This window comes from Hyalella azteca, unplaced genomic scaffold (assembly GCF_000764305.2).
Source record: "Hyalella azteca isolate HAZT.00-mixed unplaced genomic scaffold, Hazt_2.0.2 contig10160, whole genome shotgun sequence".
Lineage (NCBI taxonomy): Eukaryota > Metazoa > Arthropoda > Malacostraca > Amphipoda > Hyalellidae > Hyalella > Hyalella azteca.
Genome location: NW_025940206.1, coordinates 104,295 through 116,232, shown reverse-complemented (window position 1 = coordinate 116,232; position 11,938 = coordinate 104,295). Strand labels below are relative to the sequence as shown.

General features: G+C 35.7%; 1 protein-coding gene across 1 annotated transcript; it reads right to left on the bottom strand.

Moving 5' to 3' along the window:
- Nucleotides 1-388: 388 nt before the first annotated feature.
- On the bottom strand, nucleotides 389-11,433 carry LOC108681920 (zwei Ig domain protein zig-8). Its single transcript, XM_018171002.2, has 6 exons — nucleotides 11,226-11,433; nucleotides 9,759-9,939; nucleotides 6,828-7,038; nucleotides 4,713-4,840; nucleotides 2,575-2,743; nucleotides 389-973 (listed from the first exon to the last, which is right to left on the bottom strand). Exons 2-6 carry the CDS (start codon nucleotides 9,897-9,899, stop codon nucleotides 855-857), a joined length of 768 nt encoding a protein of 255 aa, XP_018026491.2. The 5' UTR covers nucleotides 9,900-9,939; nucleotides 11,226-11,433; the 3' UTR covers nucleotides 389-854.
- Between the last annotated feature and the right edge of the window lie 505 nt (nucleotides 11,434-11,938).

Below are 11,938 nucleotides of genomic sequence, written 5' to 3'. Positions count from 1 at the left end.
CAATCTTTTTTCTACTTTCTTTTCGATACAAGCTCAGGGTTATCTGTATAATCCAAAAATGTCAAAACATCATGCCAAAGCTTTCATTTCTCAAACTAACAATAAATGGAAAAAATTACCTTATCGTCAAAATATGGAACCATTGTATTATTATTTATGGCTGATAAATCTTAAATATTTTATAGGCGCTTAAAAACTATTGTTTGTGCCTAAACTTTTCCAGAGTGGAAATACTTCCACGACCTACCAGATCTCTTGATCTGCCGTCATCTAGAAATTTGTCCAGGCTAGCGCGGTGTAAGCCCGAAATGTTTTTTTCAATATTTAAACTGAAAATTTGGTCACAAAGCGGGGGATTTTTTTTAATATTTGAACTAGAAAATTGGTTACAAATTTTTTGTTCCTGGAAAATTTCGCGGTAACGATTTCATCTCTATATCTCAATTGAAAATAGTTTGCAAACAGCATTCGTATAAAATTGAAATACTTCATTGAAAAGCAATTATTCAGTTTATGTTTTTGTTTATTGAATCTATTCACAGTGATCTCTGAAGGAGTTAATGAAGATTTGGAATTTGTTCATACTCATTGTCACTTCCTTACCGATTAGAGTACGTTTGCGGGAACTACCCTCAAGCCTTGTAATCATTTATACATGTAATAGAGAAGCTACCTAATCAGACATTTCGCGAACTTCATGTTTGTAAAGGGACAAGCAAAAATTTATCAATATAGATTCACTTGGGAAAGATTCCAATGATGCAGACTTACACATAATATAATTTATAGCACGTACAATCTCTGCGGTCTGGACGCAGTGCGTCAATTCATAATTGCAGAGTTGGCTGGAACGATCACAAGATGATGACGCGTTGGAGAAGGAAAGACATCATGATCAGGCGACTTATGACGGAAAATGAAATCCGTCGTGCCTGAGATGTTCCGTTTGTTTGCATTGCAGCTTGATATTCTCCTGCAGAATAAATAAAATGAGGCGTTATTGCAAATAAGCTCTTTCAAAACATTCAATTTGATTTTTTGTCATCGTTTATATGTTAAAAAATTCGTGCGTTAAATCTTGTTCTATAGCATATACTGAGCAAAAAAAGTTTTTTTGTGGGGATAATTTGAAAACTTGGGACACATTTGGACAAAATAAAATAAGTGAATCTAGAACACCGCCCATTTATTTTTTACTGGTGTCAATTTCACTATATTGTTCCCTGTTTTCGTTGGACATTTCTGATCTTCTACAAGGCATAAACGTAGTTTTATGTCATTGCTTGACTCGTAGAAAAATTTTGTGTAAAAAAACAACGGTAATGATTGCCGTCAGATTTTTGTAAATAGTTTATTAATGACATTCCTCCTCACCATCCCTACTATAGTTGAATGGATTTTGGAGTGAGAAAAATTCGCCTCAATTTACTTACTATAGCCTGTCATTAGAAAATCTGACCATGATAATAAGTTGCATTTTTTATGTGGTTTCAATCCGATTGTAATCGAATTAAATTATATTTAATAAAAAATGAAAACAACAATGATTCACTAGGGGGTTTCATATTACTGCAGAGAGTTAAAAAGCAATGACGGTTCTCCTTGTGCTTATGATTCTAATTTTTCCAAGTCTTCAGTTCAGTTTTCACAACATTTGAATATTTTTATTTGTTAAAAATCGGTTACCGATTTTTTTTATTTTTTTTTCATAAAAATAGCAAACTCTTAGCAGATTTCTCATAAACAAAAGATTATTTAATTAAAATTGTGCCAAAGCCATTCGACGGATTACTTTATGACGGGATATACAAGCAGATTGTCAAAATTGACTAAGCTGAATTTATTCTACGACTAGCGTGTACGAAGGATTGGCTCTTAACAATTTATTCGTCTTACCTCGAAGATTCTGAGAAAAGTTTTATTGCTGCCTCTCTGACTGAATCATGCAATGGTTTCGGGAAGAATGCTCTTTCCAGCAATTGAAACTTTAAATGCTGGAGGAATAACAATTACCAAGTAAACAGCTGCATTGAATTTTGGTCAATTTTTATGAGTGAAATCTCACCAAATCACACGTAAAACAATCTGTCTCTAGTCTGAACTATAGCCCTTCTTGTCTTTTACATTAGAGCTTAAGAATTCTTTTTGTAAGGTATGTCAATGCAATGCAAATAAAATCAAAACTGTGCAAATATAATGAAAGTAGGAAAAAATATTACGACGCAAGCGTAAAAACACAGCTGTCTATTGAGCACTAGACATATCATGTAGAGAAGTTTATAATCCACTTTATTGGATTCCTTATTTTAGGCAATATATTTTCACCGTTGCGACAACCAAACTGACATCCAACATGCGCTTTCTGAATTTCTGTTATGCTTATTAACACAATTTCTTCAAAACAAGTCGATATAATACGCATCACTAAGCATAATCCTTCGCTTTTTGGGCAAATTCTTATTAGTGTTGTGACAACAAACCTGATAACCAACATGCGTTTTAAGAAGTTCTGTTATGCTTATTCACACAATTTATTCCTAATAAATCGAAAGCCTAATCCTGTTATTTAAGTACCTTCAAGAACGTGTAAGTTGGCAGTGACGGAGTTACCGTTGGAAGGCTTGCACGTGTATCGGCCCGTATCAGCGAACGATGCGTTGTGCACCAGTAAGTAGGATACGGTGTTCTTAGTGGCCTCTGTCACGACTGTCACTCCTTCTCGGTCGCCTTCGTACTCCATCAACTGAAGATAGGAAGTTCGTTGCTTTGTTAGGCTGAGTTCATAAGATTAATAACTTTCTGATTGGTTGCCAATTTATTTCAAATTTTGCTATCAAAAATTTAACTTCCACGGCTAACGAATGAGTTTTGAGATATTATATGTTGAACAGTAAACTATGAGTAGGGAGCAGATCACACTATCATCGATTGCTGCAAATTCGCTTCTAAATCTAATTAGGTATTCGTTGCTGTATGAGTCTCGACTGATTGAGAGTTAATATTAGCCAATATACATTGAGAGATTGGATGGATAATCGAAATATTTATTTCCTTCGGAACACAATTCATACTGTATGACCTACAGGCGACCAGAGGCTTAACTTTACACTCAGGACCAAAAAACAACACAAACCGAACAATTCCGATCTATTAAAATAATAAAAGTAAGGATTTCTCATTATATTTTTGTTCTGGCTTGCATTGAGCGTTTCGAATACGTCATGCAAATCAGTCAAAAAATTGTCACAATGCATTGGAAGCTTCAAGCTTAAAAAAAATCAAGTTTCTACCCGAATCCAAACTGAACTTCTAATGATTTAAATGACACAAATCACATGCATAGTCTCGACTGAATTATTATGATTCGCAAGATTTCAAATCAGTCGCACAGGCCTATAAATAAATGTAAAACACAGTTTTTCTACCTTATAGTTCATTGTTTATTTAATGATTATGCAGCGATATGATAGTTTATGAAGGCATCACGTAACATCGAATAAGCATTCTCAATTAAAGAGCACACGATATAAATTTATGAATGCTAAATTTAAGAATGCAATATACTGAATGCCAGCGGCAAATTAATACGAAATCTTCTTATTCAGTCTAATAGATTGGAGCAATGTAGTCATAAATGCTGAACTATGATTAGTTATTTGAATACTAAACGGATATTGATCGTTACAGGTTAAACAATACGCGTAATTGATATCAATAATGATTATACGTTAAATAGAAGCGAAAAAACATTAATAGTTACAAAAAATACATTGGATCGTAAACATTTGTTGGGTAGTAAATATAGCGAACTCCAAATATTTCGGCTCTACTTTAATTAATTTGGAAACTGTTGACGAACGTTTGCGTCACGCATCTGTGCTAACCACATTTCTATGGATTCTGATGAATTTGAGGAACTCAGGTCAAGTTCATATAAAAAGAATCGGAGAGCGATTTCTTTAATTAGTTACTAGGAAAAATTCCCCGTTTTTTTATCGTGAACTAAAGAGCATGATGATAACAAACTTGACGAACCCTTTATCAAAAAATACATAGGTACTAAACCTAAAAGTGAGATAACTTAATCCTATTTAAATAAAAGTTAATCGCTACATCCGATTACTCGAATTAGTAAACCTAAATTGAATAATTATTGTGTGAAAATTATTTTTTTCCGTGAAACAAGTAAAAAGTTTGAATTATTATTCTCTGAAGCGATAAATACACCGTTGAATAAGCTTGCGCAAGAACGCAAAACAAAAATTGTATTATAGCTAAAAAAGCAGAAGCGGACAGTTGATTCGCATTGTAAGCTTAATCTGATCACCAGGATCATGGTAAAGTTTTTTCAACAAAAACTATATTTAAAAACGAAATATTGTTTAGCTCAAAAAGCAACAAATTCCATTGAAACATAGCGGGACTGCGCCAAAGCGCGCATTCAATTCGAACTCATTTATCTTTTATAAAATGTATTTAATTAATACGTCAAATATCGAGGACCAAATCCTGGCGCGATACTTTGCCTTGTTAAAAAAAAGCCCTTAACAACGCACGTCCGCCCACTTTCCAAATCCAGTTTCATTTGTGAATTTCATTAATTATTTTGTTGGTCGGATGTCAAGCGCTCGACGCGTGAAATTTGCTCACATCCAAAACAACAAGCAAGCCATTTATGGCGCTCTCAATCAAGGCTTGAACATTGCACTGACCTTGTTACCGTGATACCAGTACACAAAAATTGGCCGGTCCGTTCCATGATGTACCAGGCACGTTAGGTTGATGAGGGAACCCTGATGCACGTAAATATCCGGAGCGTTCACGATTTCCGCACGTGGCTCTGAAATTGAAAGAGATTTTTGCTGCTGGAATTAGAGTTGTAGTTTTTGACACTTTTTTTATGTGGAGGTGGAACTCAAATAAAATTGTTATTACATGGCTGGATTGCGTTATTGGACCGGGGATTTTATCTATGATGCGGCTTTTGATAAATATAAAGTGTTGCAATGCACAATAATGTGTGCCGCGTCGAGAGTAGAGCGAAATAAATTGTGAATTCAACTCCTTTGGTTATGTCGAGAATGAGAATAACGTGCTGGAGTTATTTTGTGAAAATACTCTGCAGAACGAAAATTATTTGTATTAGGTATGGACGTCATGAAATGCGTGATACCCTACGTACATTGTAATCGCAATTTTTCACATGTACGCTTCACGTAATCTTTCTGTTTAGACCTTCAGTCATCCAACCGAAGTTTACCTGGAGATAAATTGTCATTCGTAGTTCAAACCTCTTTAGTGGCGAAATACTTCGGTGAGTTTAGTGCTGCAATTTATTAGTCTTTCATTATTGATTCTGATATGATACATTTTTTTGTTAACTTGGATTAAATTTTGCTTATATTTATTTATATTGTGTATTAGATTGCTAATATTTCTGATGTCATACTTGCAGAAACTATGATTTCAAGATAACCCAAATAAAACTCCTTGAAACCTGAGTGTCAAAATTTCGCCTAAGCCACTAGGGCTAGACGTACATTCCACCTTTTAAACTTAATGTATGGACAATTTATTATTTATAACGGCTTAATTTGCGTGTTCAACTTCACCAACGCCGCTCTGATGCGATTAGTCATGCATTGGTGGCGGAGTTCGCCCCACTAGTAAATAGTAAAATAGAATAAAAGTAAAATATAATTACTTACAATTCTTGAAGGCTATAATAATAGCCTTACGCTGCGATTTTACTTACAATAATTCGATTATTTAAGTCAAGGCTCAAATTCCGATTTCGTTTTTGAACGTTACAGACTGGAGGGAATGGAACACTCACTTAAATGTAGAATAATCAAATTGGAAATATAATAAAAGCCAGGTGGCCCGCACGGTTCTTCGGTTATTATGCATTTTCCCACATCTTGCAATTTTAAGAAAAGCACAATTAATGAAAATAGTTTACAGTGAATAGTTTGCATCGTACGAATCAACATTAATTTTTCTTACGATATCTGTCGATTTATTCCGAATCAGAAAGATTCAACAATGAAGTTTACCCAGAATTATATTGCTGCAGAGTGCAATAAGAAGTTGAATTTTTATTGGTACTTAGTGCGCAGCTAACTAACCGGACCGTTCATTTGAGCATTGATCGTTATTCTGTACATAAAAAGTTGGTTGCGCGAGTACCAGTGAACCACCGTGTCTTTTGTGCGATGATTGGGCACAGAGGAAATCATTGATTGATTGATTCTCTTTGGGTCTGCGGAACTATAGAGGAAAAGATTGATTGCTTGATCAATTCTACCTTGGGTTGACTAAGCTATACAGAGGAAAAGTTTTATTTGCTAATTATTCACAGTGGATTGGCTGAGCTAAAAAGAAAAGGATTGAGTGGTTGATTAATTTTACCATGGGTTGACGGAGCTACAGCGGAAAATATAGATTAGTTGTTTAATTCTACAGTGGATTGGCAGAACTACATAGGAAAAGATTAATTTTTTATTAATTTTGCAGTGGGTTGGCTGAGCCACAGAGGAATAAATTGATTGGTTGATTAATTCTACCCTGGGTTGACGGAGCTACAGAGGAAAACATCGATTGATTGATTTTTTAGCGAGTTGGCGGAGTTACAGAGGAAAAGATTGATTGATTTTTCAGCAAATTGACACAGTTCCAGAAGAAAAGATCGAGTGCTTGATTCTTTAGCGGGTTGGCGGAGCTACAGAGGAATTCTACCCTGGGTTGACTAAGCTACAGAGGAAAAGTTTCATTGGCTATTTGATTCTACAGCGGCTTGACGGGACTACAGATGAGAAGAAACTCACCAATAACATTTACGTTGACGATGTAGCTGAGCACGGGTTTGGTTGAGATCTGACATTCGTATTTGCCGGCGTCGTCCTTCTCAGCAGCTCTGATGCGCAGCACCCACTCCTGACTCGCCTCGTTGTGCACTACGGACACGCGCTGGTCGGTGCTGTACTTGTACTTATCCACGGTCAACACGTGCAGGTTACGAAGTCGTATCCACGATACCTGCATCCAACAATTATTCATTAATGTTAGAGAGCTTTCAACTTTCATATTTTCATTTAAACATTCATACATTGGTGTAGTTTGACAAAAGCTGTTCTTTAATACAGGTTTCATTGAAGACCAGAAAGTACCTGCCCACAGAGTATTTCATTGTATCGTGGATTTCATTTTTCATTCAACTTTCATTTTTCATTCAACCTGTATTAAAAGTGTTCTTTAATACAGGTTTCATTGAAGACCAGAAAGTACCTGCCCACAGAGTATTTCATTGTATCGTGGATTTCATTTTTCATTCAACTTTCATTTTTCATTCAACCTGTATTAAAAGTGTTCTTTAATACAGGTTTCAATGAAGACCAGACCAGAGAGTATTTCTTATTGACAATTTTCGTATTGTTTTTTTTATTCGGCGAATTAGGCATCTGATAGGAATCGAAAACTCGAATATTAGATTCCCAAGGGACATTTTATTATAATTTACGACGTTTCGAATGTAACTTGCTTCATTATCAAGTATTCGACATTCATTCATGTGCATGTCAATTTTATTAGCATATCTAAAAGTTATAACAAAGTAATAATCGAACAGACTTCAATGCTAAATGTTCTGACCTTTTGACATTCGATTTATAAGAAAGTTTTGACTTAACATAAAAGTTTGGAAAATGAGAATAGTGTAATTACTTAACATGTAATCAACAATTCCGGTACCGCTGATACGCTTGATGAACGCAACTCGGTCACTCTAAATAAACAGGTTTTTGCGATTATAAATTTATGCACTTCCGTAACGTGCTAATACAACTCGTCTCCTTTGCCTGCCATATAATTGACGAAGGTTCCTTATGAAGTGCACGTAATGGAGTTAAAGACATGAAACGTATCGACAGAAAAACTCAATTATATAATTAATTATATATTATTAATTAAAATTATTTACATAGCAAATTTAAACTGTTAAGAAAAGAAGTTGACCAGTGGATGAATTTGTTAAACTCATGAATGGTTCACGTAAGTATATAGTGAATTTAAAATTTGTATGCATTTCCAAGACTGCTCCGAGTTAGCGCGTTCATGAAAGGCTAACAGATTAGTTGTGTAAGGCAACAGCAAGATAATGGCTGCTCACATTTGGATGGATATTACAAAAATTTGCCAGGACCGCTGCTCCGTTAAATTATCAGCAGTTTTAAAGGCCAATTCCAAGCAACGACATGACTGTTTCTAGATCGATGATAAAGTGGAATAAAAAGAGTTAGCGTAGTGTTAAGGCATGCATGATAAATAGCAGGATTTAATGAAGAATTGAAGATCTTTAATATTCAAAAACCAAGGAACGAAAACGGTTTGTCAATTTTCTCTAACAAAATAATTAGTATCGTTATCACGGCAAAATTTTGCACTAAATTACGAAAATTTTCTGCTAATGTTGATTTGAATGCCTGACACAGTGACGCAATTTTAAACGAAAAAATGGCATTGAATTATCATTACACTTTTTTCGAAGAATTTTCAACTCTGTGGACTGACATTCATGAGTTCTAAAGTTAATAGAACTCTATCAGTGTGTCCGCAACATCCAATAAGGATTAGCGGGAAATATTGCAACATTAATATTGTGCATAAGTGATAAAATATAGATTTGATTATAGCTAGCGATAATTGAAAGTCCATAACTGTGTCATTGAAAGCGAAATAGCATTAAGAGGATGATAGACTAATGCAATCATGTAATGATATATTTTTTGCAATTTTTTGAAGCGTATACATGACTCCACATACATTAACTGTGATGTCCTTCTCTAATCTGATTTGACCTGAATATTTTCTTGTAAAACTGGGATTGAAAACAAACTAATTAAATTGGTTTCTATTATACCAATAAGAATTAGGAAACAGTATTCCTTAAATGGACGGCGTTTCTTTTCTGACAAGGATTTCCTATCTTAAATTCAAAACGGGGCAAATAAATCACTTTTTATTAGAAAATACTGGATTCGCAATGTTCTAACATGGCCGCCTCAGACATGGTCGAATATTTCGAAACTTGTTCACTGCTAAATCTAAGCAGACCTTTTAATACTACGCAGGCCTTATACGTCAGCAATTGAAACAAAAAGCTCGTCACATCTTCCATGTGTGAGATTACAAGCAAAATTCAACACAATTTGTATGGTCATCGCTCTAGGAAATTATTTTTTTGAGTATATAACGAAAGATTACAGAATATGTTGGTAGCAATTTTCCGATTAAATTCAACGAGAATTATTCTTCTCGCTAGTCAGTGAGTGAATTGTGCTCAGATTCGATTCGCATTTTCATATTATAAAATTTAATTAGATTTATTGGTGAGTCCGAAGATTTTATTATTTCATTCAAGATTATATAAAATTTTATTAGACTTATTTGTGAGCCAGAAGATTTTACTATTGTCTCAGCTTGTACAGCATCGCCAGTACAATATTTAACGTTCATTTAAACGTACACTAGATAACAATATAGAAAACGATTTAATTTTACAGTAACATGAAAAACTTCGACCCACTGACCGTTTTCTCGGCCAGGTTAAGGACCCTACATGAGAGAATGGCAGTCTGTAACATTCGTTTGAATGTACTCAAGTTAGCTATACAGCAAACGATTAAATTTAAATTTATATTTAAACTTAAGTAACCTTAAAATTTAAATTTAAACAACACGAAAAGCTTCGACCCACTGACCGTTTTCTCGGCCAGGTTAAGGACCCGGCATGAGAGGATGGCAGTCTGTCCTTCCTGAACGGTCAGGTTCCTCGGTATGGTCTGGTCGAACCGGGGTCCTGTCGGGGATCCCAGCCCGTCGTTCTGGAACCGTTCGCCCATGGGAACTTTGAGTGCCGCGTGAGATGGAGACTCGCTTACTCTAGGGAGGAGAATGGAAAATATAATACATTTATATTCCTCAAAGTAACAGCATTAGAATTATAATAAATTCTTAAACCTTCACAGTTTGAACATATTTTTTACGAGAAGCAATGTATGATTTTACAGAAATTGGAAACATTACTGTTTTTCCATTTGTTAGAAAATGATTTTGTGGTAAATTTTATTTAGATGAAAGAAGCAACATATTTAAATAGATAATATACATAAAATTGCTTTAGATTCTCAAACATCCGGCCACCCTACCGACTGTGATCAGAATTGTCACAGAAGGTTGGGCTCGAACCCTAAACTCACTGCTCCGACTATGATACTCTAAAATTTCAACACTCGGCCACCCTGCCACACAAAATATAATTTCTTTTTAATTTTCGATGTAAGTGTAGACCACATTTTGATCCAAAATAATACTGTATGTTTATTCGAATACTAATTTGGAGAATGATAATTATTGTCTCTACCTTTTTTACTTCGATTAGTCTTCCTTAGAAATATATCCTAGAAGAACGGCTCTGGCATGAAACCGAAATAGAAGCTCTCGAACATACTCTCAAATTTGATACGTGTGAACTTACTCGACCCGAATATTTATTCATTTTAGTGAAATGACGTTTTCGTTTTTTATCATTTAACGGGTTTCAACTTCGACTAGCACCCTTAGAATTTGCATTCATTTATAACATCCCTAGAGTTGCATTCAGACAAAAAGTCATCACTGCTACGGAGGACCTTGTCTGAGATTACTAATTTAACTGACTGCGCAAACTTCATGACCTAAATCGTACTTGAAGAAAACGGCCACGATTTATTTTATTCTATCAAGGTTCTCTCTGCCATGTTTGACGTGACTTCTTATTGGACTGCCAAATTTCATACTTTTTGCAGATCAAACTTGTTATAACTCAAATTTGAGTATAATGATTCAGTGCACGACCGATCGCCTGGTTCCTCGAGAGATCGTGTACTAATGCTGATAGTTTATACGTTTTGCTCATTCATTACTTGCCGTACTTGAACTTTATTAGTATTTCAATAGCAGTAACAAAAATTTAGTAAATACAAACGTTCTCCAATGTTCAACTTCTTCGTGTCATCTATTATTTGAATTGTGAATTCAATTTCGTCAATAACAGCATTTTCAAAGGAACATATGCTCTGGGCAAAGCTCTTTTCTCGAGGAGTGTTTGAATTGACAATTGCAAGTCAAATTAGGTAACATACTTCAAAAGTTCAGCAATTGGGCGGCAAAAACTTCCACAATTTTACCTGTCGAGCGAGGGCAGCTGGAGACTCTTGAGGCTGATGAGATCTTGATGAGGTTTATGATGTGCAGCGAGGCCGTGAAGCAGCGGCCTGCCGTTATGATGGACAGCGAGGCCATCTAGCAGCGGCCTGCCGTTATGATGGACAGCGAGGCCATCTAGCAGTGGCCTGCCGTAACCAGGCGAGTAGTGACTGACTGCAGTGGCCTCTGCCAACCCTGCAGGCAGAGAGGCATACCCAATCAAAATTTATGTTCCGTTTATGGATAGCACAGCTCTTCACACTCGGCTCAGATACAGATCGTCACATTTGGCTCAGATGTCCGTCAATGGTTGGCTGATGAACTTACGACCTTCTAACTTTTTGTTTAAATATGGGCCCATGCGTTTAACGGCTGCATTCAGCCGATAAACGTCTGTATTCAACTATTTTTAGAGGTTATTCGTCCAAAGATAAAATTATCTAATGACCCGGGAAATAAATGGCTGGACAAGTTGCCACCAGTGGCTGGTGGCTGCCCTGCTCACCAGCTTCCTGCCTCAGGAAACCATACGATACATGTGGATGAGTACGAATTTCAACACGTATACGTTTCATAACTTGCAAATCGCATGAACGTAACCTGCGTGCGCTGGCGAGCGTCAACACGGATACAATGAGTGTACGTCAACACGCAAGCATGGCTTGTTTTTCAGCAAATGCCGTGCGCATTGTAT

Bases quoted from the DNA above. Each gene is read 5' to 3' on its own strand.
- LOC108681920 (XM_018171002.2), bottom strand. From the start codon at position 9,899: ATGGGCGAACGGTTCCAGAACGACGGGCTGGGATCCCCGACAGGACCC. The intron at 4,841-6,827 runs GTGAGTTTCTTC...TTTCAATTTCAG, and splicing joins CGTCAACGTAAATGTTATTG to AGCCACGTGCGGAAATCGTG. The intron at 2,744-4,712 runs GTCAGTGCAATG...TCCTATCTTCAG, and splicing joins ACTGGTATCACGGTAACAAG to TTGATGGAGTACGAAGGCGA.